Below are 24,273 nucleotides of genomic sequence, written 5' to 3' on the forward strand. Positions count from 1 at the left end.
AATGGAATAAAAATTCATATAAATACCTAATTTGTTGTTGATAGTAATTTAATAAATAATAGTTACATAAATAGCTAGACTATTTTTTAAAAAAATAATTGACAGTTTAAATGAATTCTTCTTTATGTAAAATTAAAACTTTTTATTAAAGCTGTATTAATTGTTTTTAGTTCTTTGGCTACATAGTATAAAAAAAAAGAATTATCTGTTTCTATAAACAGGAAATTGACATCCGATCACAAATAGAAATCTCGGTGAGCTCTACGTATTCGAGTTCTTATGACGCAATAGCAACATGCGTGTTTGTTAACGATGTATAAGTTCGCTAGATGGAAAGGCGCGATGCGCGTATAGTGTGCTTATTAAAATATATATGTACATACATCCGTTCAGGAAATATGTGGCCTCCAGTATTTTTGGATTTAACTGATCGACAGAAATCATCGCGTCATCTTCATGTCGGTCGAGGAGATAGAAATAGAAGTATATACATTATAAAGCGTCATGCTTTCGCGCAAATCGGACTTACACATATGCTTGCCAAGGGGCCAGATTTGGGGTCCTGCATTCACTTCGAGTAAGACAGTAGGCGTGCAAATCACAAGGACGCAGAGATCGGCAACGCTCAGATTCACCAGAAAGATGTTTGTGCTGTTCCTCATGTCCTTACCCCGCAGCACGACTAACGGCACCTGAGGATATTACACCGGGAGCTACAGTGGTTCCGGACAGAGATTGGTTACATTGATAGCGATATGAAAATCGCGGCAAATGACTATGAACAATATATAACTTCTTTGACGTTCTAATAATGATTTAAAAATCTTAAAAATTACCATCAAATTTCCTATTATGCCCAAGACCATCACAATAATGCAGGCTATCATCGACGTGGTTCTGATATAGGCGGGCAGCATGTACAGCGCGGAAGTGGCGTTCTCTGGCTCGTTTACTAAAATCATGCGCGAAATACTTAAGATCTCTCTAGAGACATTTTACATGGATATTCCAAAAATTCATAATTAATGTGTCATTTTCAAAGCACTATGGTCTCTAGAAATTACCTGAGAATCCATCGAGCGCACTATTGCCAATCGCCGTTGTGTAATAGGACGAATTTAATTCACAAGCAACGGTAGACATTGTTGTTGATAAATTTTTTTTCTATTTTTTTTTATATGTATAAGCGCGAAGTTGAAATGTGATGCAACCTCCTTTACCTTCTCGTCCGTCAACCTCGTCTTTTTCCACTTTTCAGGCCAGCTGCTACCACTAAATCCCCTCGCGATCACGTACACTCGTGTACACTCAAGTAAGTTTACGCTATCACGTACTTCCACTTTCCGGTGGTTCGCCGCGCTTCCCAATTAAGTTACATATTTACAAGTCTTACATGTAAGAGCGGATCGCGCAGAGGACCGTTACGTCGATCTCCCTCTTGCGTTTTCGTAGATGGAATTTCAATTTTACGTCGGCAATACTTTTGGCCCGTATCGCCGCGACGACTCTCGTGGTCAGAATTTCGAGGGATTGCCGAGTGTCGAAATACAGCCCGAGAAAATCCATTAGGAATCGCATTAGGAGCCGTGAGGACACGATGTTTTGCGTCGCGAATCTCGCTCGTTGTTTTCACGAGTAATTTTAAGGTAATTTTCACTTTAATCGAGCCGAAAATATTAAGTGACATCATAAAGTCTCTCGTCGCGATACGTTCACCATTAATTACCTCGATGCGGGAAGAGCTCTCAAAGAGATCGCGAGAAATAGCTCCGCTTCGCGAAACATCCTGATTGGCTTCGTCACTTAAAAGGAGATTCCATTTAACGTCTCGATTGAATAGCAGATAGTAAGAATGTCAATTTGCGAAAAGCTCCGAACAAATGTTTATCTACTTTTTGACTAGGAACTTCTGGGAACTTGAATATTTTACGTCTTCATGCGTCTTCACTGCTTAAAATTGAAAATTACTTTCTTGCTTTTACATTAATTTTCTTGTTTATTAGACAAAGTTTTGTGATTTTCTTATTTAAGACTCAATTTATTTATCTGTAAATTGACCGTGCGAATGAATAAATAAATTTGCACATCTTTATTCCAAAAGCAATTTATATCCATATTTATCCATGAAAATTTAACAGAAAATAATATAAATACTGTCAATCTAGTAAATAAATCGATATTCGAGTTCGATATTTTTTCATTACCTTGACAGAAAATTTATGATATACTATGGAATTCTGCTTTCAATACTCCATGCAATTTTTTACAATAAATTTTCGATGAATTGGCAAAACGAGAGTAACGTGTCTATAGCAATGCTCAGCGTAGCAACGCTCGAGTTCTCGAAAAGAATTATTTAGTCATTGAAGAGAGTACGCTCGGAATAGTTGCCATCCAATTTCAAATGAACAGCTTCGTATGTTTTGATGTTAGCAGATGTGCCATTATCACGTAAACATTCATCAACAAAATTAAGAAAATACTCTTTCAACCATCACACGTTTTGATTGTGCATTTCATAATTCCGTAATTTCTTTAACAGAATTTTGTTTCACATTATTTAGCAAAAATTTTAGTTTCAAATTTATCGTATCAAAGTATCGATGTTCGCGGAATAATTTAAAACAACTTTGTTTGAAATTAGTAAAACAATTGTTCCAACAATTTGTCAAACGAATTAAGTTTAATGAATTGCTGATTTTATTTAGATTTTATTTACATAGATAAATGATCAAGTATTCTTGCATTTTCTTATATACGAAACTTTAAACCATGATCGTTTCGATTTTAATAAATTAACGACAATTCAATTTTTCATGGATAATCGATAATCTATATGTATTTTTGATTTTATCTCGACAGAATTTAATTTTGGTCGAGTGCGTCACTCGCCGTCATTTGGGTTTCCTGAAATTAAGTTTGATTTATTTCGATTTAATTAATCGCTTCAACGTACTTCATCTTGATTGCATCGTATTGAATGATCATTCTTAATTTTGTTACGAACAAATCCATGATTAGAAATTCCTAAACTTCAGCGCGCGATTCATGTTAAACGTCACATAATATAATGTCTTAAATATCTTTTTATTCGGATTGTCTCTCTATACCTTCGCAAATAGCTTGAAATATTTTTAATAGCATGAAAATAGCGAATAGCTTGAAATATTTTTAATAGCACATTATTTCGTGCTTTCTATACGCACTGATAATAACTAAAAAAATTTTGATCTAACCAATGTCGCAGTCACGTGATACATTCACTTTTTGTCACCTTTTGTCACCTGTCGAGTTACTGTGTCTAAGAGGAACCCGAACCGTGGCGTGCAAATAGTGCCGGTAAACTGAATGGGATACTGAACTCAACCCGCCATAAACTCTCGAACGCTCTCCCTATCATAGAGAGCATGCGCATTCTCTTTCCCTTATTATGGTATTTTTTTCATCCCGATCACACTTACTTATCTGTGTTATAAAAAAATTTTGTTCCTTCTTAAATATACATATAATTTAATTTGATTATATTTAAAACAATATTTAATTTGAAAAGAATTTATTATTTTATAATAATCATTGTATTCACGTAAATTTGCAACATTAATATATTCTTAATTGAATATGTGTTATTTCATAACAAAGCTTATATTATCATACTTTATTACGATGTATGAATTTTAATATCAACTTTATTGAATGAAAAGTTGATTTCCTATGTAATTTGTAGTCTAATTAAAACTAAAAAGTTACAATAATATCTGTTTAAATGAGAAGTTCATTCAATACATTATGTTTAATGTATCTCTTAATGTATCTCTATATTAAATCTGCCATTTATATATATATATATATATTTGATGTAATTAAATAATTAATATAATTAATTGATATAATTAATTAATTTAAATTTTCTTTCTGCTCTTGAATACTAATAAATCAAAATAATCACTAAATTCGTGTAATAATTTATTATTTTATCATAGTTGTTGACATTTGGTCATTTCGTATACTTTGTCTTTTTATGGAAAGAGAAAGGGCATTGTACTCAATTGTATCACCGATAAGAGAAAACGTGTCTTGAATTACTTATGATATATCCAGTGTATACATTACGTGACTCTGACAAACATAAAACGTGAAGATACTGACTATATGCATGATCATATTCTTGATCCATTCTTGTTCTTATCAAATCATAAATATTAGTAATATAACAATTTAATAATGGAATTATTATTAATATAATATTTAAACTGGAGATAATATTATTTTTTTGCTTTTAAAGTATTAATTTTAAATTTATTTTAGCACTTTTTAATTAAAAAATTATATTTATATTCTTTATATATATATATATATATATATATATATATATATATAATATTATGAAAAGACAATGTATTGTTTAGACATAATATTATTATTGATAAGAGAATTTATATATATCGAAATAAATTTTGTAAAAAATAGTTCTTTACTTTTTTCTTTTCTCTCTCTTATATTTCTTTCTCTCTATTTTTCATATTAACCCTTTTATGGTGTGAATTAGTGATAATTATAGTAAAGCATGAAAGAAGCGGCAATAGACAAGTCTTTATTAAGAATCAAGCGCAGTACCATTTACTTTTCTCATTGGTTCTCTCCATCTATATTATAATTCATTTGAGACATTCATATTCCTCTCTTTAACAAAAATATAATCAATGTTATTAAAGCTGATTTATTTCTTATAAATAACTTATTAATAACAAGTGGTTGATGCACATTGGTTAAAATTTTCGCAATTTTAAAATTTCTAAATTTATTTAATTTATTTAAACAAACAAGACATATAACAATATGCAAGGTGATAGCACAACAATATTGCATAAAATATTGTACATAAGATATTCCACAAATTTTTATTTAATCTCTTCCAGAGATAAATCTATTTGTCAAATTATATTTTTGTTTAATAAAAAATGAATTAGTATTTTGTATCTAACAATTACGAACAGATGTGACGATGAGATAAAAAATTGTAAAAGAAAACTTTATAACTAAAAGAACTGCAATAGTTCTGAAGTATTTTATGCAAATAATATCTCATTTATTTTATATTTCTGGTTAATTTAACGGAAATAATATATATATAGATACACACACACACGCACACACACACACGCACACACACACACACACACACACACACACACACACACACACACATATATATATATAGACTGTTTATTATACCAATTTTCGCTCTCTAATTAATATAGACTAATTATTTTTCACGAAAGTTTAAATAAAATTACAAGTAAACTGTTTTTCCTTTTTTATACATTTCGAGATAAACACTTTTAAATTAGAAACATCATGAAATTGTTATTTCCGTCGCTTTAGAATAATATCTTTATACAAAAATGATACACAAAAAATAGATCAAATAATAGATCTATAATGACAAAATACAAAAACAATAGATTTATAATCTTAGTAGTTAATAAAATTTATATTTATAATTGCGTTTTACTAAAAAATTTTAGCTAAAATTAATCTTTAAATATGATATTCAATATATGATTTTTGGAAGCCAATTGTTATTTTGACGTCATGTAATCATAATTTAGCTAAGAGAAACTAGTATAAAACTCGTTTTGCGACATAGTTTTGAGTTCTCTTTCACGGTTGAACAATCAATTCATAAGGAAGAACTGCAACAATCTTTTGCTTTTTAATATAGGTAAATTGAGCGAGTGATAAAAATGAAGTTTTTCTAAATTACATCAAAAAGTACATTTACCTCTTATAAAAACTTATAAAATGAATATATATATATATATATATATAAATTTTATGAAATTTGTAGAACTATAAAAATTTTTCATATATTATTTATACATTATTTGTGTTATATATTTCATAAATTTTTCATATGTTATCCCTCTGCCATCTTTTGTTAATATTATTTATATATTTTATAAGAGACTTTCTATTGCTAATTATTATTCAAAACATTTATTTATTTCTCAAAAAATTAGTAAATTATCGTAAGAAAATTTAGAAATTATTATAAGAAAAATATTACAAAACTTAAAAAACTACAAAATACTTATTAAAACTATAAATATAAGAAATTGTTACATGATATTATTTTCTCTCACCTTTTTTCTATTATATTAATTACTTTTATAAATCTGTTTACATAAATATATTCCATCCAGCATTTATGTATAAAATTGCACATGCAAATAATCATCATGAATAATTAGTTTGCTTGGCTGTAGTATAAGTTCATTCAATGCTTAAATTGTCTAAATCAAGCTTCCTATCGGTCATTTACATTTACAATTTAGTACATACACTAGTTTCATGTTCAATCTACTCAACTTTGCAAATCTAGCCTTTTCCAAACATACGTGTGTGTGAACTAATATTGTCGAACTTGCGCGCGATTAGCTGAGGATTTAGTGATATATACAGATCGAACATTGAATGTATAGTACATTGTCGACCTAGCAGCAATATATTATGACAGCAATATGTTATGACGTTACAATATTGACGTATAACGGATATTTCTTATTATTTCAAAACTTCGGACTAACCCATTTTCTCATTTTTCTAAAATATTCAGCTTTGATATTTTCGTATATAGTATCTATGAATCAATATCATTTTATCTCTTTTACTGTTATAGATAAGCAACTAAAAAATTTGGTATAAAATCTACATACAATAAAGAATCATCTTGATACACGAAAGAATATGAATGTATAAAATTTAATATCTAATCAAATTATAAAGTTAACTTTTTTAACTTTTTTATTTTAAACTGCATCGAAATGAAATTATAAAATTAGTTTTTCTTCTGAGTAAATTTACAAACATTTTTTCAATTACATACATTTATATTTTATATTTTCTCGAAAATTATTTGAATATTAGTAATATAAAACCGACATATTTCATATGCATTATTATGTCTGTAATATTATAATTATAATTTTTAATAGATTTTGAAATAATTATAATACTGGTTTTATTTTATACATAATCATTCATCACATGACATCTTTGTTGATATAATGTTATATTCAGGATCTAAAATTTAATCAGTGTTGTGGTCATCTCTCATAAGTTATCATATCAACGTTAGCAGATTTTATTCATCGATACGTCAATATAGAAAGACGTCAATGACGTTCGCGCACCTAAACTAGGTCGCGTAATCAACGATGCCAAATTCATGGGAGAAATTTGCCAGCAGTTCGCGAGTTTGCAGTGTGTGTGATACTCATGGGTTTTACCTCCCGTCACAATAACAATAAACCATTTTCCAAATAGTTTCGCACAATTGTTTCAAACATCGCAGGGATTAGAGAAACGTTTTTTGCAATAGAAGTCGATGCGATTCGATACATTTTCATAATATATTAAATTCATTAGTTATAATTCATTTTTAAATGTTCATCATCATTAATTATTACCTTTTGCCTCACTCCGCGAACGAAATGTTTGACATATAAAGGATATTAGAATAGTCTTATTTTCATTAGTAATTACTCTATTTTACAGCAATATCTTCTAAAAATGAAAAAAATGTGAAAGAAATTATCTCTCTTAATTTCGAGCTATCATTTTTTAGTTTTACCTGCTAGTTGTTTGAATTTTTGTTATATAAGTACTTGAGTTATATGTATCGATGATGTATTTACAATTGAATATGTATCTGCACTTGATTGATGAAACGTGGGAACACTTCAACAAAACCACCTGTCAGATATTGCATCGTTTGTTTGTAAATGTATTTTAGTTGTTTGTGTAACAGCGCTGCAATATACAAAATAAATTTTTTAAAATTATCAATAAATAAGATAAAATTGTATTACAATTATGACACATATAGTGATTTATTATTTATTTTGCATTAATCGATGTAAAATAATGTAAATTAATAGTGAAAAGCTTTCAAACAATAATTCACCTAAAATGTTATTCGCTTTTATTCTAAATAATTCAGTCCATATTGGATATGACATTTGAGGCACAGCATCATACATCAATCATTATTCAAATATTTAACATTATCTCATTGAGTAAACAATAATATGCATTGCTCTTACGATATTTTACACTTATTTGTAATTCTCGCCCATGAGGTCGAAGAGATGAATGAGCGTATGTTTATTCGCGACGAATACAGCATTCTATTTATGCCGATCGCCTAGTCAATCAATCTTAGCATTGCCACTTGAATGGTCGCTGAATAATACGTAGGTGTATAACGGAGAGACTCAATTTCTCCATATTGGGTCACGCGCATGCAACACTCCGATCTCATGCGCTTCTACGGCTGAGAAGATTCATCATTCTTGCTAAACGACTTGAAAATTTTTCTATCGACGTATATAAGTTTAGAATAGATGCGCTGATGGCTAAAGAAAAGACTACAAAGCTCGCGATGCGACCTGATTATGCCGAGCATAAGAAAGTGTCAATGCAATAGTTATAATGAATGACGGCGAATGTAATTCAACGATTTATTCATTAATCTCGTTTGATGTAACGTTTAATGATAAAGCATATTCCATCATTAGAACAAAGATAGTTCAGAGCAAAAAGAAATAAAATATATTCTTACAAGATTTACTACTTTGTGATAATAATTCACTTTATTTAAATTTGAAATCTCTTGAATATAATATCTAAAGTTAACATATAAATTCTAAACTAACATCACATTATTCCATAATGAATATGCAAATATGAACCTTCTATTGTAAAAGATCTATTTAATTTATTCATTCATTTAATCTAAAGTCTAAATATTTTATTAAACATCTAGAGCTTTAAATAGATTCATAGTGAAGCTACTGATAGCCAAAGCACTTGCTACTTTTTCCTCGAAAGTTTGTATTGCAAAATCTAGGCCAGTTCTCGCGTTTCCAGTCGATTACGGATAAACTCTCACGGGCATTCGTCAGTGTTAACGTCACGGGTGAAACCAGAAATGTCGCAGAAGCGTTACTCACATTGATCTTTACATGTGTGTGAAAACGGAAATTTACAAAATCGCGATAGATGATTCCGCATCTATCTGTCTCGTCGTAATCTCATCCTAGAATCATCCTAGAATATTTTATTGTTATATCTAACAATAAAAGGAGACTGTATATGTATATAAGTATCTTTTTTAATATAGTCTTTTAACTAATTAATAAAATTAATTAAGAGATTATATTATTCTTTATAAAATTTGAAGAAAATTTTTCTTTATGAAATTCTTTCTAACGAAAATTTTTATGTTCTCAAGAAAATTATCATTTATTTCAATTTTTTAAATATTTATTTAATATAAATATATAATAATTATTTAGAAAAAACCAATTTTCTGTAATATTATTTTCTATTAATTTTGTAATAATTTATGTATGTGTCCCGAATCTGTCCTGCCGATATGGTATTTCTAACATGTCTTGAAACATATGGCATAGGATAGATAAACATTGAACGAAACATCAAAGCTAAAAACAGTGACTATAACTTACCAACGTTGGCGATATCTCAATCAAGGAAAATTATTCGTAATGATGACTAAAAAGAAAGATAGCAATAACTTGACGATAACTTGACAAAAGATGTTTATGCAAGAAAATGTTTACGAAATAATGATCACGACAAAATGATTTATATCCTTGAGGAGAAAAATGAAAGTTTGTTACTTTTTAAATTAAAAATTCTTAAGATAACATTTGCCCAAAATTGATAAATTATTTCTTTTATGTTATGTACATATTTATGTTCGTATTTGTTGCAAAACAAAACAAAATTATCAAAAAAGTCTGATCGAAAAAAAATTTAATTTAATTACAAAAATATGTTATATACATATCTCTCTCTGTCTATATGTGATTAATTATGAAAATAACTATATCAATTTAATACGTAATGCATTCTGTATGTGAAATTTCATGTACTTGCAGGTATCTTCGTTAAAACAGCTACATTTCAAATATCAGAATAAATAAATTTAGAAAACGTATCTAACTATATTTCCAATATCAAATTATAAATTATATTATAAATTTAGTACTCAATTCGAGTTTGAAATGTACATAAGACAAAATAAAACAATTGGAGTAATAAAATAAATAAGATTGATTTTTCGACAAGAGATTATTAATGCCTGCAAAATTATAAGAACAATAAATATTTATTCAATAGTCGAGAAAGTCATTAAAAAAACAGAATTTATAAAAACTATAAGAATTATTAATGTTATCACTAAAATCATCGCTTTGTCTCAATTTGTGTTATTCAAGAATCTCAGTTACGCCACTTGAGCCGACAATGATTTTGACATAATAATATTGGGATATGCTACTAAAATAAACCCTTTTAAACCCAAACGTAACATGAGAGTAAAATGGAGTTTGCTGGAAAACACAAGCAAAATGAGTAAATTTTCCATCGTGTTTTCTGTCGTGCCTTTTTCTCTCCTACGTACTCGCATATATTTTACGAAATCCAACATGAAGCTACTTGACAAGGATCTATCCAAAACCTATCCAAGAATTTATCGAACGCCCAACAACTAAAGATGGATGAAAATGGCAGGTTGCATCTGTATTACCTAACAACGACTGAAAAATGTGAAGATGTTTGAGATACGAAAAATCTCGCGGACGTCTCTACCTTTTAAAAGTCCATCAGTGTTATTGTTGGTCTTGCGCCAACGTAAGTAATGGCCGACATGGTGCAAATATATCTTTCCGCGCTTTTTCTTATTTGTCTTTTTGAAATGTAGAGATTGATTCGTGAACCGTTTGCGTATGTCCTGTTGAGAGAATTACGGTGAGAGAATTTACAGTGCATGTCTATTTTATTAATGTTATGGATCTCTTGCGTAGATATGTTTATCTACGTGACCGTTTATGGTCAAAACATTATTATGTTTGAATTATTTCCTCATATGCAAAATAAACATTCCTTTTACATGTCACTTTATTAAACCGATGTCGATTTATCGATTTGACAATAAATTTTGGTAAATATTTTATAAGAATATCATATGGAAGAGATCTCATATTGTATGCTTTAATATCTAATACGCTGCTTGTTTTGAGAAACTTGTAAAATTTAAAGAATATAAAAAATATAAAAATAATTATCTTATTATAATTTATAAAAATTATAATAATTTTGAAAGAGAAATTATACGTACAAAATCTTTTAATTTTTATAACACACACTACTTTCACAAGCAATCAAAATTATTTAAATGCTAATAATTATTCTGCTATAAATTACTCTTACATACATTTATTAATTATTCATATATTCATCGATATACTCTCATAATTTATATCAAATAATTGTTGTATCGATTGTGTGTGTTGTGATCAGTGGTGCCACCTCGCATTATTCGTTAGGATTAATAGAATTCTCATTCCCATCATTGTTATCTTATTGATTTGTACTGCCATCTATGTTATTAATATTATCAATATTATTATGTACATTTCTATAATAAAACATTTCTATAATAAAATCTTTATCAAAGTGAAAATATTAATCCTAAAAGATAAATATATTCTCTCTCTCTCTCTCTCTCTCTCTCTCTCTCTCTCTCTATATATATATATATATATATATATATATATATATATATATATATATATATAGATAGATAGATAAAGACTGAATGAGTGAGTGAGAGAGAGAGATATATTTTTTATATTCTTAAAGATTAAAAGAAAATTTTCTTCACTGCTAAGAGATTAATATATTGACAAATTACCTTAATACTTATTCATCAATATCATGTGTTGGTTTTCTTCTATCACCCATATATATGTGTATATTTCTCTTTTTATCAACATGATATTTCACGCTGTACGAGAATAACTTTCTGTCAAAAGTAAACGTTTCTATTACTTTTGTAAAGAAACGAGTTTTATTTAAAAAAATGTAATAAATATTAATGTAAAGTGTTATATCTTTCATATATTTTAACCATCTAATACAGTTACGTAAGAGCAAATCATGTAAGAAAGATTAAATAAAGGATTCCTCTTAGCAACTATGTTAACTGGCTTATATGTAAATTAAAAGAGGTTCTCATATTGAATTAGTTGAAAAAGAAAGAATTGCTATTATATAATTTAATAAATCATGATATGAAATAATTTTTTATTAATTTAAAAAATTTTTGTATACTTATCTCTTTCTATAATACAAGAAGCATTTTTTCAAATGTATTATAGTTTACTAAATGCTCTATATTTATCAACAATGTCTATTATTCCAACAACAAATTACATTTCTTTTTCTTTCGTTTCCTCGTTCCTTTTTTATTAACATTTTTATTAACATTCGAAATTTTATGTATCTTCATATTGCATTATATAAGAAATCAAATTATAAAGCTGCAATAATGTAAGTGGAAGATTTCAGCATATTTTTTTTGAAGTTCTAAGAAAGAAAACTAATAAGTGATGATTGAAATAAATGAATTGATTCTTAAAAAACATTGTCAGTGTAACACTTATTAAGTATAAAATTAATTATTATTAAAAATAAAAGTAATCAATTATGTATTTCGTAATGTGCGTCTCTTTCTCTCTTTCTTTCTTTCTCTTCTCTCTCTCTTTATACACACACACACACACACACACACACACACACACACACACGCCAATTTAATAAATATTCTATCAACTAAATGATTTTTTATTATATGTATAAAGTTTTTCCTATGTAAAATTTTTCCCCTCCTAAACAATTTTTATTTATAACATTATTTTGTGGTTTTTTTTAAAGGATAAATGCTGAGAACTTCTGTCATTCGAGTCATGTCATGTTTAAAACCTTACAAATTCGCAAAATATATGCGATGAGCTTATAGAGCTTCTAGAATTTAATATCAGGGTTTGCACTTGAGACAGATAGTTTAGTGAAATTTTTGTAGTAAGAAACGTGACACTTTGATACTAAACTGTTTATACGTTTTAAAAAGAATATTATTGTATATTACAATAATATACTTTGCATACATAAAACTTTGTTTGTAATTGTGTTTATATGATAGAATAATTTTCAATGCCTTACATTTTTATTACACAATTAATAATGGCATTATATAACCTTTCAGATATGATTAACAAATAAAACTGTAAACACATGATTATAAGACTGACCTGAATGAATAATTAAAAACAGAGATAGAATCGTTTATGTAAAACTGGTGAATTTATAATTTTTGAATTTAATTATACTAACTATGATTAATCAAAGAAAAAATTTTATAATTATTTCATAAAAAATAAATCATACTGTGCGCGGTAACATTTTGATCATTCACTATCAATATTAAAATATTCGTATTAAACTCTCTTTGTAATAAGAAATTATAAAAAAGAGAAAGAAAGCATTTACAATTATTTTTAATTTTAAAAATTCGGAAAAATTTATCAAATATCGATTCATTTAATCAAAACATGAACTTCTCACGAATCTGGTGCGTAATCCTTGTGATAGCCGCTGCGTGTACTTGCGGTACACGCACAGAATGTAGCGAATCCGCGCAAATTTCACTTTTGACGAGTGTGCATGACGATACATCGTGCACAAAACTGTCGATGAAAGGCGTTACACTTTATGAGGCTGCCAAACTTCTCGCCGAGATTCACAATAACAAAACTGACGGATTTAAAATCGGTAAAAATTGAAATAATACGAAGTAATGAATGATTCTGTATATATGACTCTATATGAATGATTCCATGATCGAATACCTTTCCTCGCTAATATTAATTAATTAGAAACAAACATTTGATTAATTAGGCATTGGATAATAATACAAAGCAAAATAGAATACTGTTTAAAAAAATTAAAAATAAAACAAACTATTTATAGGAATTAGTGTTTTTGATACTTGCGGAAGTATAACGGGCGTTTTGAAAGCGATGATGAAGGCCCTCGTATGGGCAAATATCAACTGTTTGCATCCACCTTATTACTTGGGTAAGGATCTCTTCGACAGTATAGTCTTCGCGACATTAATTTCTTCATCTAAAGCTAGTAATAAATAACCAATTTATCAACATGTTTTTAACTTAAATTTATAAATTAATTTCTATAAGATATAAGATAATAAAAAACTGAGCTAATCAGAGCTGAACGCGAGATAAATAGAGCGGAAATAAAACATATAAAAATTTTATTATCTCTTAGTTTTATTGTTATATATAATAATATTCAGGACTTTATTGATTTTGTTAGTTTATACAGTATAATTATTTTTAATTATTTATATAAAATAAAATATTCTTATAAAATATATATAATAATAAACGAAATATAATAATATACTATATGCATAAAGCTTGTATTTCTTAGAAAAATACTTGTATCAGTCGATTTATACATATGTCTGATTACATATGTCTGGTAATTATTCAGGTATTATTGGACCGAATACTATGATTAATACTGAAGCAGTACATAAAGTGACTTCGATATTGAAAGTGCCACATATCGTCAAGAAACCATCGATTTCTCCATTTTTGCATTCTTTGACGGAAGAAACAAATTCTTATCTAGTACAGGTATTTATCATTAATTAAAAATGATATTCTTAATGTTGTTGGTTATTAAAAGTCTCAAAACTTCATTCTGTAAATCGAAGATGGAAATCTATCATCAATCTATGATATCTATGATTGAAGTAGCTAACTTGTGATGTTAAACTTATTATAATTTTTACATAATGCGATAATAACATGAATCGTTACGCAAGCATATAAAAATGTCAGAATAATATCGAAATATGCTTTTAATCACTTACATCAGTATTAAGATTATTTATAATAAGATTATTTGTAATACTGCATCTAATTATTATTTTGTCACAATTAGTTTTATTTCTAATATATTTAAACTAATATGCTCATAATACAATTTTTTATATATTAATATATATACACATAGAGATATCTTTATATTTATTTAAATATATTTGCATTAAAATCGATAAATAATGAATAAAATAAATAATATTATCTCTCTCTCTCTCTCTCTCTTTCTCTCTCTCTTTCTCTCTCTCTCTCTCTCTCTCTCTCTCTCTCTCTTTCTGTCTATTTTTAATAGAGTTTTATAGAACTCTTTTTATGTCATGAGTTGTAAATTATGAGTTGCTAAATATATATAAAATATTATATATAAAATCTCACAATCGTTATGTCGAGTGAACATAAGTCAGACAAGTTAATCGCAAAAAATGCCGGCATTAATTTAATAGCAAATAACTATTAAGTCTTTTATTGGCATAATAAAGTGTACTTAATATACGTACAAAGAGTATAAAAATATACATATTTTTTACAATTCTTACTCAAGTATAAATCACTTATCATAAATTTATTTTAATATTATAATACTTGCACATATTCACTTTTTTTGTTATAAACATAATTTTATTTAAATATTACGTCTATTGATAATATCTTTTAGCAAATATAAATAATATATTCAAAACTAAATATTTAATACTTGTTAATATTAATCGGTATAATAATTATAGTTGAAAAAATACTATTATTTATTAAAACTTTTTACTATTATTTATTGAAAATTACTAAATGTGTCAAAAATTCTATTTCATTTATTTAAATTCATTCATTTACTTAAATTATTATTTATTATACAAATAGAACATAAATAAATAAAATTAAAAAATTATTTAAATCTTATTGAACAATTTTATATTAATAAATATTTAAAAAATTGAAACTTATTTTTTTGTAGGGAATCTTGAGAATGATAGAAATCTTAAAGTGGAAGTCCTTCACGTTAGTAGCTAACATTAATAATGAAAACGATGATGACATACAAAATATCGCAAAAACATTAACAATAAATGCCATTGCTAAGAATTTATGCGTCATGGTTCACGATAATGATGAGGAAGATATGAAATTATATTTTAATTGCAAAAAATTCTGCGATATGCTTTAACAACATATATGTAATATAAATTAGAAAATAATTCTAAAATACTAAAATGTCAAAATTATAATAAATTATTCAATGGTCATATTATATTTTAAAACAATTAAGATTCAAATCATAATTTTGAAGATTTGTCCACCAAAATATTGCATAACGTAGATATAATAGCATAATTAATAGATTCTATTCGTGACATCTTTTGTATATACTAATTGTTAATAAAACAACAAAGATATATTCAGAAGTATTACATTCATATAAAAATCATAAGATTTTATTAAACTTGTGATATATATTGTAATTTATCGTAAATTTATCGTAATTTCGATATACATAGATTATACATCCCATATTGTACACATTGGAAAACCGAAAGAGAAATTTTTCAACGAGTCTATCAACGCAACTATACTAATTATCAGCGAGGAAAATTTAAAAGATTACTTAAATCGCATAAAATCAACTAACACTGTACTATTCTTGGAAGATTCTAGGTAATTATTAATAAAAAATTCCACAACAAAATTAATTTGTATATGTCTAATTAATTTTGAAACAAAAATATATTTGTACTAATATAAAAACTCCACATTTTTTTTTAAATAAAATATTTTCAAATGAGATGTTATATTTCAGTTAAATAATTTAAACAATTATTATACTTAAAAAGTATTAATGTAAGTGTAGAAATAGATTTTCTTATATATATATATATATATATATATATATATATATATATATTATCATAGAAAAATTTTCATAGAATAGAGTATATCCCCCTTGGTCTACTTTTAAGTTTAAATGGATATTGCATGTGTGTAAAATCAATAAAATTACATTAAAGATGTAATGAATGATTATATTACAGATGATAAAGAATTACATTAATAAATAATTACATTACAGATATAATTGTGGACTTAATTATATCTGTAATTATTTGTAATAAACTTCACATAAATAATAAATTTAAACAGCTTTAAATATGCATAAATATCTAATGGCAGTGTTGTTCTACTATTTGTACTAATACCGCTTTATTATTAATCACAAACTGCACCTCAACGAAGTATTATGTGCATGAATCATTGATTGCGATTACGTAGAGACGAATAATTGAGTACAGAAAATTATCCTTCATAAATTACAGTAGATTTCAATGTAATTGAAATCTAAAACGACCGTATTATGTATAATTGATCAAATGTAATTTTTATGTTATTATCCATATCCAGTGTGGCGTAATAATTCATTACTAGCAAAAGCATTGCGGAAGTTTCTCATTAAAAACACGCGTTTATTTCTCAACATTATTAGTGGTCTTAATGTTATTATGACCGTTAACATTCCAGTATTTTAATGTTTCAATTATAGATTTATGTAGCATAGTAATTTTATATTAATTGTATCACATCGTATCGTGTGCTGATACGATGCGTCTAAAAGATGTCATATATAAATATATCTGGAAACACGATTTCTACTTCCATCGAAAGTGTGAAACTCAATTGAGGTTAAGAATCCTCGATAATTCGCGATAAAATTACCGGAACTGTTGCTTTTTTCCCAGCATTTTAACGTTTCATTCTCTGGAACAATAGTCGCGCCGAGGTCACTCAATGCAGAGAAATCTCATTATCATATATAAATGAATAGTACGCCATTTTATAAATAGTAATACGATAAACATATATGAAGATAATATACATGAAGATATATATGTGTCTGACACAATTAACACTTATTTATGATTAGATGTAAAAAAAAAATTTTAATATACACAACTCTCCTTCTAAATTGTAATATTCATCTCTTTTAAAATAAAATCCTTCTATAGTTATAAAATTATATTAGCAATGTTTTTGTCTTCAAAACTCTTAATTAATAATTAACAATTGGGAATTTTAATTTTTTTAACTCACCAGGTATTTGTACTCTAGAAACAGCAACCATTGTTTTTTCTTTTAAATATAATTCAATAATTTGTTTCTTCTTTTAAATATGATTCAATAATTTCATAATATTTTTTTACTTTCAGTTTTAAGAAATTATCAAGAAAAATTTGATATTAATTTTCTATTCTTTTCTATATATTACTAAATATTTTCGACATAATAAAAATATAGGTACATTATTAAATAAATATATTATTTAATTGGAATACGCAATATATGTATATATATATATATATATATATATATATATATATATATTGTGTATTCCAATTAATGTATATATATATATATATATATATATATATATATATATTACCCGATAATAACAATATTATCTAAACGTAAATAGACTGGATTAAACCGAATAGAAATCTTCTACTATTTGCGCGATTTATAAAATAATTAATAAGAAATTATTTCGAAAAAATTGGCTAATCTATACGAATATAACCGTACCAAAGAGACACATTCACTGTTCACTGTTACACAATTGCTAGGCACATTACATAATTAAATGTTTCATTACTAATTCTATAACAAAAGGTTAAAAATATTAACTGCATTCTTTGTTTCATTTCTAGAAAAAGATAAAATTAATTAATTATGGACTTAATTATTATGCCTACATTACATAGAGAAGTGTAAAATCATCACTTGGAAAATACAATCTATTTAAAATACTTGTTTGCAATATCAATTATATTTTTCTTCTATATTTTTATAATGAACTGGCTATTGAATAAAGTATATTGCAACTTTGCATATACATATTAATACACAGTATTAATATGTATATGCAAAGTTGCAATATACTTTATCATATTCAATAGCCATGTATTATTATTAAAAATTATTTGAATATTACAACAGAAAAAATAAAATAAAATAACTCCGTGGAAGCATAGAATACTAATTATTATAATGAATTATTTAATGAATTCGTAGTATGCTTAAGTTGAAATCAAATCGCAGATCGAGTATGAAATCATTGATAATATATGATCACAATAACGAGAAATTAATTTTAAAAAATCGGCACAAATAAATATAAGAGCGTGGCAAGAACAAACATTTCTATTATCTAGGTCGTTGCTATGCTATAAAACGTTTGATTATTAATTAAACATTTAATTATTAATTCAAATTCTTCATCACACACCTAGCACCTGTATAACAGTGAACTCTCTTCTCGCCGTTTATGCTCATGCGAATTAGTTTATTTTTAAAAAATCAATTTTCTATTAATTATTGCAAAACGATAGAGGACTTTCTTACTTGGTACAAACCATATAATCCGCTCCACTTGTACACAAAAAATGACACCAGAGACTGTATGTTAATATCCATGTGTACATGTTTAATAGAGTTAAATATATTACATTGAACAATTTTTTATAAAAATAATATTTTTTATATATAATATAAAAATATTTCATAAATTCTTTTTCATCAGAAATCTAATTAACGATCTAGAATGGAGAGTCAAAAATTCAGAATGGATGCTTAAAAACAGTTCTAGAAAATACAATGCCGAGGATCTGAGACAAGTCAGATGGTTACAAAATGCCATAGAAATTTACGTGAAGGCTTTAAAAGAGTTATGGTGAGTGAAATTTCTAATAGTGATTATCTCATAACAAAACTAAAAAACAATTTTGCAAGACAAATATAATAAATTAAAAACTGATTTAATAAGCTTATAACAACTTATGTCAATGACTAAATAATTGCAAATCTCAATCATCTTATTTCTATAATTAAAAATTTAACCATATATTCAATAATGTAATTAAAGAATCATTATGTTTTAATATAATTTTTTCATATTTTTGACTATATATATAATTAATCAGTGTATCAATCATTTTAATTGATTAATTTTATTTAATTAATTTTAGAATAATTTACTTTTTTTCTTTTTTAAATTTAAAAAAAAACAAAAAAACAATTATAAAGTAATTTAATATTGAAATAAGATTAATCAAATAAAATTTTTCTTAAAATACATAGTAGAGCTTTATTACATAAAGTAATTTATTAGATTATGATTTACAATGCAAAGTATCCATCAAAATATAATTATTTTACAGCAAAAATAAAAAATGTAAGAGTCAAATAAAGCCTCTGGATTGGAATGACGTAGTATCGAACACGTTATTGAAATACAACACGGAATTGCAAACAGCATCGAGATTTCTCGATCTATCTGTAAAGACGAGAACAAGTAATCTAGAGCGTCTAGATAGTGTCATCGTTCGCCAAAACAAGGCGAAAGTTTACTGGGGTGAGAACAAATGGGACGAAAAGGAGAAAAGCAATGTAGAAGAAATTGAAGAAAACCATGAAAATGACGATGAAGCCATACCATATACGTTCAGGAGATTTCTGAATCAAGAAAATGAATCGTTAACAGGATGTGCCATGGTAATCAAGGAAATCAAAAAGCTACACGAAGAAGATAGCGAAGCGATCCTTGTTTCGGGAATGGATGATAACGAGTGGTGGACAATGGTGATGTTTCGTTCTACAAGAGTAGTTACATAAGTGATGAAATTAATGCTTTTTTAAAACGCCATACAATCTCAAAAAGAACTGTATATCAATCTTATTTCTTTATAACAAATCATATGTAGAAAAAATTTCAAAATTTTTTAAAAATTTTCTTTCTTGCGTTCTTAATACATTATAATTTTTTTTAAATTATATACAATCTTTCACAAGTGTAGCAAAAGTTAATTTTTTTCTGCACTATGGAAAGAATTAGTATTTCAGCAAAAAAAGGAAATTATTTGAAAACTCCTTTCTCAAAAATGTTCCTTTAGACGGAAAAACCAAAGCAAATATACAATATTATTTTCGTTGACCACAGGTATATACGATAAGCGGCGTAGGAGTTGCGATGTTCCTGGTAGGAATCTTTGCGGTCTACGTTGTCTACGTGAACATAAACGGACCGAGATGTCCTAAGGATAAAGATTATTTGGATAGAAATACTAGCCTGAGGAGAATGGGAAACGACAGGACGCTATCTACAACTATAACTACCAGCAACCAGCGAGTGTTGCGCACTCCACAAAGGACGAACAGCGAAAGGAGTACCATATCCGAGAAAAGCGTTTAAATTTTGAAAGCGTCAAAACTAATGAATCATATAAACAGTAGATTAAGCAAATATTCTGAATAAGAGATAGAGATTTTTAAATAGCTAAAACAACAATATGAAGCGAAAATAATTATTAACATGTAGACTTATTATTATGCGTTGCTTTGTAACATGTATCATAATGTATCGCTTTATCTCGATAATTTAATCATTCAAATATTTATAACAAAATCTTTATTTGTATCATAACATAAAATCTTAGTTATATGTGTAATTTGTTAAAATGTATTTAGATTTTTTAACAATTGAAAATTTTGGTAGTATTATTTGTCGTAATTATTTGCCGTATTCATATTCTAATAATTACAAATTAGATAATATATTATTACTGAAATAATAAAATTAAATAAAATTACGATATATATATATATATATATATATATATATATATATATATATAAGTGATATAATTCCCTTATCTCGTAATATACAAAAAAATAATATTTATAAAAGTTGCAATTAAATCTCTGTTACACACGCATACTTTATTTATAATAATAACTATGTATATAATATATCTTTAAGAAAGAGTTATTTATCTTTTATTTTTTATTAATATCTAATTAATAAAATTTAATGATTTTCATGTATATATATTTGTATGGTATTAATTTAATTATATTTATATAATTATGTATATAAATGAATAACATATTAATTATAATAATATATTAATTTATAATATATTAATTAATTTTTAGAATAAAACACAAACAAAGAGCACCGCATTTTTATCATTATATGAGCACCATAAGACTTATGTCGCTTAGATAAAAAAGCTTTAAAAAATGCAATTTTTTATTAATTAGTAGCAGAAATAAAATACTAAATCACTAATCTGTAGAGAGAAATAGATAGATAGATAGATAGATAGATAGATAGATAGATAGATAGATAGATAGAGAGAGAGAGAGAGAGAGAGAGAGAGAGAGAGAGAGAGAGGGAGAGAGAGAGAAAGAGAGACAAAGAGAGAAAGAAAAGGTTAAATTATTAAAGTATCTTTGTGTATTAATAATTAATATAAGCTTTGCAATCAATTAATTTACTATATTATTGTTGAAATTATAATATATTACTAAATTTCCATTACATGTCGCATTATTTTTTTTATATGTATTTTATAAAATTTTCACTTATATATCATTTTTATGTTAAATAAATATAACATACTATCATGTATTGTTATGTGTTATAAATTAGGGACTAAAGTTTTATTGCCGTTATCATGCAATTATTCAACGCGCGATTCACGATATGCGTTTGCAAAAATTAGCCTTCGTCTTTCTTCAAAATTAATAATCGCAACAAAATAAAGTGAAACTTCCGGCACATAAAAGCCCGTGTCACATAATAGAGGGTAAGATTGCCACGGATGTGATAGATTAAGATGGTAAAATGGGGTTATGCCTGACTGAACAGGCGAGCTATTGTTCTCGCCACTTGACGCAATAAAATGATCAATCAATCTATGTTGTGTAACACGTAAAACATCCATCTAATGCACATTGTAGCAACCATTCAAAATAATCAAATATCGGTCCACGAAAAGTCATGCGAATACATTGCAATTTGCATAGCAATGCTCTTCCTCAGTCAAGAAGGACAGAAAATTGCGAATATTCGCATATCATATATGTATGTATGTATATACAATACGACATACACGTATATAAACATATATAAACTATTAGTTAATTCGTTTTTCAACTATCTTCTTTTCTATTCTATATTTTATACATTTATATAACAAGATATAATCCTATTATAATAACATATAAAAATCTTTTACATTTAAAATGGATTAACTGTAAACATAGAAAATAGCTAAAAATATTTTGGAAAAATATTTTACGAAATATAAAACAGATACTTATGGGATAAGAAAATAAGATCATAAGAATGTGTTTAACTTATGTATTCTAATAGAAAGAACTTTTATCTTGTTAATAAAAAATAGAAAATTTTTCTCGCCGCATATTACAATGTTTATGTTAAATATTATGATAATTTATGAGACAATATAATTGAACATAATAAGAAACATAGTTACTCTACAAACATTCATCAAGTGACGTGATAGCCAAGTACATAAAGAACAAGTCCAAGCATTGAGTTCCAAGCATTGAGTTGAGAGTCACTGCTCTCGACACGGTGCTACCTTATCCAAGTACCTTATCCAGAATTTCGCGTCAAGTAAACTTTCGGTTAAGATATTTAATAAACTAAAGCCGTAATCAAAAATCTAACGACACTTTTATTATAAAATGTGAATATATGCTTTCGATTGCGACCTGTTTGAACAAAATCGGTGCAATCAATCCTGAGAAATGATGATCAAATATCAGAATTGTGACATTTTTCGTTTTCTTCCTTCATTTCCAGTATCTCACGTACAATGCTTGCACGCACACACGCCAAGAGAATTTGCCCCTCAAGCGGGTCACATTATAATACATATAATTTTACAAAGTTTGCGAATTATATACCTGTAATTAATTTCAATTATAGAAATATGTGAATTATAATACGACCCGAGATTTTGTAAGTTGTTTTGGTCTTAATTTTTTTAGTTTCAAATTTACTTGGAACTTATTTTGAAAATCATTTTTATTTTGTCGAGAATCTAATATATAAATGCAAGATTGAATTTGTGACAAATATTTCAAATTACAAATCCCTATCAATTGCTTCAATGTACTTGACTAATTAATCATTGATTTCATATTTAGTTTTGATTTTTTTAGGAAAATTACATATATTTTTTGAGGGAAAATTTTTATAAATTATTTATTATAAGGCTATTTTTTTTATTAAACGTTTTGTTGCATACAAGGTGGAATATTTTTTATGTACTTGGCGTATTTTTTTTACCTTTGTAAGGTTTTTTTTGGAAGGATAGACTATTTTACATTTTTTAATAATATTCAATATTATGTATTTTACAATAATTTAAATCTTTAATTAGAAAATTATATATTATTTGATATTTATACTACATATCTTTCTACTACATATTATTATATATTATTTGATATTTATGAAAAAATATATATATATAAAATATTAAAATTAAGATGTTATTTGTTAATACTTTTGAAACTTAGAAGTTTGTGAAAGACTTCTGTTTGAATTAATAAGATATAAACCGAATCTATAGGATTA

At 26.5% G+C, this 24,273-nt stretch overlaps 2 protein-coding genes across 2 annotated transcripts in view; one reads left to right on the forward strand and one right to left on the reverse strand.

The window, feature by feature from the left end:
- The window catches only part of LOC105253038 (growth hormone secretagogue receptor type 1), a 40,765-nt gene extending 38,227 nt beyond the window's left edge, over positions 1-2,538 (reverse strand). The window contains exons 1-4 of the mRNA XM_011260786.3: positions 2,205-2,538; positions 1,065-1,947; positions 837-952; positions 530-692 (exon numbers count right to left, since the gene is read on the reverse strand). Coding sequence (XP_011259088.1) covers positions 530-692; positions 837-952; positions 1,065-1,143 — 358 coding nt within the window. The 5' untranslated portion in view covers positions 1,144-1,947; positions 2,205-2,538. The remainder of the gene's footprint in view (positions 1-529; positions 693-836; positions 953-1,064; positions 1,948-2,204) is intronic.
- Positions 2,539-13,428: 10,890 nt separating this feature from the next.
- Positions 13,429-21,251, forward strand: LOC105253037. Its single transcript, XM_025411549.1, has 8 exons — positions 13,429-13,701; positions 13,900-14,007; positions 14,446-14,591; positions 15,790-15,950; positions 16,329-16,487; positions 19,402-19,551; positions 20,039-20,459; positions 20,818-21,251. The coding sequence occupies exons 1-8, from the start codon at positions 13,482-13,484 to the stop codon at positions 21,067-21,069; spliced, it is 1,617 nt and encodes a 538-aa protein (XP_025267334.1). The 5' UTR covers positions 13,429-13,481; the 3' UTR covers positions 21,070-21,251.
- The last annotated feature ends 3,022 nt before the right edge of the window (positions 21,252-24,273 follow it).

This window comes from Camponotus floridanus, unplaced genomic scaffold (assembly GCF_003227725.1).
Source record: "Camponotus floridanus strain SB8 unplaced genomic scaffold, Cflo_v7.5 scaffold4, whole genome shotgun sequence".
NCBI classification, from domain to species: domain Eukaryota; kingdom Metazoa; phylum Arthropoda; class Insecta; order Hymenoptera; family Formicidae; genus Camponotus; species Camponotus floridanus.

Excerpts from the sequence above, each read along its gene's own strand:
- LOC105253037 (XM_025411549.1), top strand. The coding sequence starts at position 13,482 with ATGAACTTCTCACGAATCTGGTGCGTAATCCTTGTGATAGCCGCTGCG. Across the intron at positions 13,702-13,899 it reads AACTGACGGATTTAAAATCG|GAATTAGTGTTTTTGATACT; the intron begins GTAAAAATTGAA and ends AACTATTTATAG. Across the intron at positions 20,460-20,817 it reads ATAACGAGTGGTGGACAATG|GTATATACGATAAGCGGCGT; the intron begins GTGATGTTTCGT and ends CGTTGACCACAG.